Source organism: Arachis stenosperma, chromosome 6 (assembly GCF_014773155.1).
Source record: "Arachis stenosperma cultivar V10309 chromosome 6, arast.V10309.gnm1.PFL2, whole genome shotgun sequence".
Taxonomy (NCBI): Eukaryota; Viridiplantae; Streptophyta; class Magnoliopsida; order Fabales; family Fabaceae; genus Arachis; species Arachis stenosperma.
Genome location: NC_080382.1, coordinates 136,201,425 through 136,205,153, shown reverse-complemented (window position 1 = coordinate 136,205,153; position 3,729 = coordinate 136,201,425). Strand labels below are relative to the sequence as shown.

The 3,729-nt window shown below is 42.9% G+C and overlaps 1 protein-coding gene across 1 annotated transcript; it reads left to right on the top strand.

Annotated features, from left to right (window-relative positions):
* On the top strand, positions 1-470 carry LOC130934735 (uncharacterized). The gene is made up of 2 exons (XM_057864276.1): positions 1-178; positions 232-470. The coding sequence occupies exons 1-2, from the start codon at positions 1-3 to the stop codon at positions 468-470; spliced, it is 417 nt and encodes a 138-aa protein (XP_057720259.1).
* The last annotated feature ends 3,259 nt before the right edge of the window (positions 471-3,729 follow it).

Here is a 3,729-nt window from a genome sequence, read left to right as displayed (position 1 = left end):
ATGGCAATCCCAACGACTATTCCCACTTGCCGGCCGCCAATGGCTGGCTATCCTAACTTGCCCAACAGCCATGGCAACGGGCCCGTTGAAAACGGCTATCCCAACGGCAATGCCAATGCCAATATTAGCAGCAGTAGCGGCAGCGACGGAGGCGACAGCAGCCTCGACAGCAGCAACAGTAGCAGTAGAGACCACATCGGGGCGACGTTAAGGACGATGACACGTACGTAGATATTGACAATTGGGACAACAGCGACCGCAGAGGGGGAAACATTGAAAATGATGGCACTGACGTAGACATCGTCGACATTGACACCAACAGCGAAACCATCAATGGAGACATTGGCAGAGACGGCAAAAGCAGCAACGTCAACGAGAAAAGTGACGGAGGCGATGAGGAAGGCAACAGCCAAGATGAGAAAAGTTATGACGATCATGAGGAAAGCGATGACCACGTTGATAAACCTTAATCGTATCTATAATGGTCCATTCTTTCTTTTAAATTATATGATTATGATTATATTTCGTTATTTGCTTGCACATGATAAACATATTGATAGGCTAATCCACTGCTTAATTTTGTTATTTTGGACGGGACATTATTTTATTTTGTTACCTTTTATGGAATGAGAATCTTCTAATTGTCTCTGCTAAATGGATCTTAAAACTTAAAAAGTATCGTGTTAAAGTAAAAAGTATCATGTACGCACTGCCCAAATGTTGATAATGTCAAAATCAATTAGCATATATTGTTATTAATAGTTGTTATTTGTTATTATAATTATATATACCTGTATACAAGTAAATAACAAAATGTTAAGCAACCTTACCACTTGTTACCAAAAAATGATTCCCATTTCGTTAGAAGAGAGAGGCTTGTGGGCTGTGTCCTGTAGCATGATCCTTACGATCTTACCACTGCTACGTGTTAGGCGTGCTCTCTTTCTCATTTTGTCTTTTTTCCTCCACCCTCATACTCTCTTTTTCGACTAGCCCTTTCCACTACTCTCTCTCTCTCTCTCACTGCTCGTTCACACTTATCAGTTTTTCTTTTTTCCCATTCTCACTCTACATCGAAATGAACGGGCACGCCAACTTTCCTGTTGCCAACGGCCATCCCAACGGTCCCGTTGAAAATGGCTATGCAACGGCCATCCCTATTTGCTGGCCGCAAACAGCTATCTCAACTTGCTCAACAGCCGTCCCAATGGGCCTGTCAAAAATGGCTATCCCATCGGTAATGCCAATGCCAATATTAGCAGCAGCAGCAGTGAAGAAGAAAGCAGCAGTGGTGATGGAGAAAGCAGCAGCAACGACGACGGCGGCAGCAACGGTGACAGCTGCATGGGCAACGACCACAGCAAGGCGACATCGAGGAGGATTACACGGACGTAGACATCGTCTGCATTGACGATTTGGACAAAAGCAACCGTGGTGAAGGCGATGTCGAGAACGATGACACAGACGTTGACATCGTCGACATTGACATCGAGTGCGAAGCCATCAACGGAGACATTGGCAGAGACGGCAACAGTAGCAAGTCAATGAGGAAAGTGACAGAGGAGCTGAGGAAGGCGACAACCAAGATGAGAAAAGCTATGACAATCATGAGGAAAGCGATGACCACGTCGATAAATCTTAGTCGTATCTATAATGGTCCATTCTTTCTTTTATATTATATGATTTTGATTATATTTCGTTATTTGCAGGCATATGATAAACAGATTGATAGGCTAATCTACTGCTTAATTCTGTTATTTTGGACGGGACATTATTTTATTTTGTTATCTTTTATGGAATGAGAATCTTCTAATTGTCTCTACTAAACGGATCTTAAAACTTAAAAGACCATTTTTTGTATGGTTCAAGTGTGTTAAAGTTAAAAGTATCGTGTCTGTGCTGCCCAAATATTCATAATGTCAAACTTAATTAGCATATATTGATATTAATAGTTGCTATTTGTTATTATAATTATATATACCTGTACACAAGTAAATAAAAAAAGTTGTTATAGCAATCTTACCACTCGTTACCAAAAAATGATTCCCATTTCATTAGAATAGAGAGGCTTGTGGGCTGTGGCCTGTAGCATGATCTTTACGATCTTTCCACGACTATGTGTCAGGCGAGCTCTCTGTCTCATTTTGTCTTTCTCCCTCAACTCTCACACTCTCTTCTTCGACTAGCACTCTCTACTCCTCTCTCTTTCACTTCTGGTTCACACTTCTCAGTTTTCCTTTCTCCCCCATACTCACCCTACGTCGACATGAACGGGCACACCAACTTCTCTGTTGCCAACGGCCATCCCAACTTGCCCAATGGACATCTCAACGGGCTTGTCGAAAATGGCTATCCCAACAGTCATCCCTACTTGTCGGCCGCCAACGGCCATACCAACTTGCCTAACGGCTATCCCAACTGGCCGTCAAAAATGGTTATCCCAACAGCAATGCCAATGGCAATATTAGCAACAGCGATAGTTACCGCAGTGGAGCAACGTCGAGGACGATGACACGGACGTAGACATCGATGCCATTTACGATTAGGACAACAGCAAGCAGCGGGGGCAATATCGAGGACAATGATACGGACATAGACATCATCGGCATTGACAACGACATTGAAGCCGTAAACAGAGACATTGTTGGAGACAGTGACAGTAGCAACATCAATGAGGAAAGTGACGGAGGCGATGAGGAATGTAACAACCAAGATGAGGAAAGCCACGGCGACCATGAGGAAAGCGACGACCACGGCGATAAACCTTAATCGTATCTATAATGGTCCACTCTTTCTTCTATATTATATGATTATGATTATATTCCGTTATTTGCAGGCATATGATAAACTAATTGATAGGCTAATCTACGGATTAATTTTGTTGTTTGGATGAGACATTATTTTATTTTGTTTCCTTTTATTGAATGAGAATCTTCTAATTGTTTGTACTAAATGGATCTTAAAACTTAAAAGACTTTTTTTATGTGGTTCAAGTGTGTTAAAGTTAAAAGTATAGTGTACACGCAGCCCAAATGTTGACAATGTCAAAATTAATTAGCATGTATCGATATTAATAGTTGCTATTTGTTATTATAATTATATATATACATGTATACAAGCAAATAACAAAATGTTGTTATAGCAACCTTACCACTCGTCACAAAAAAGAGGCTTGTGGAATGTGGCCTATGACACAATCCTTTATGATCTTACCACGACTATGTGTCAGGTGTGCTCTCTCTCTCTCTCATTTTGTCTTTCTCCTTCAACCCTCACACTCTCTTCTTCGACTAGCCCTTTCCACTCCTTACTCTCTCCCTCACTACTCGTTCACACTTCTCGGATTTTCTTTCTCCCCCATTCTCACTCTACATCGACATGAACGGGCACGCCAACTTCTCTATTGCCAACGGCCATCCCAACGGGCCCGTCGAAAATGGCTATCCCAACGGCAACAACGAAGGAGGGAGCAGCAGCAGCGATGGAGGCAGCAATGACAACGACCGCAACGGGGTGACGTCGACGATGATGATATGGACGTAGACATCGACGGCATTTACAATTCGGCCAACAGCGACCGCGGCGGGGGTAACGTCGAGGACGATGACACAGACGTAAACATCTTCGGCATTGACACCGACAGCGAATTCGTAAACGAAAATATTGTTGGAGACGGCAACAACAACACATCAATGAGGAAAGTGACAGAGGCGATGAGGAAGGTGCCAG

Bases quoted from the DNA above. Each gene is read 5' to 3' on its own strand.
- LOC130934735 (XM_057864276.1), top strand. From the start codon at position 1: ATGGCAATCCCAACGACTATTCCCACTTGCCGGCCGCCAATGGCTGGC. The intron at 179-231 runs GTAGCAGTAGAG...ACACGTACGTAG, and splicing joins CAGCCTCGACAGCAGCAACA to ATATTGACAATTGGGACAAC.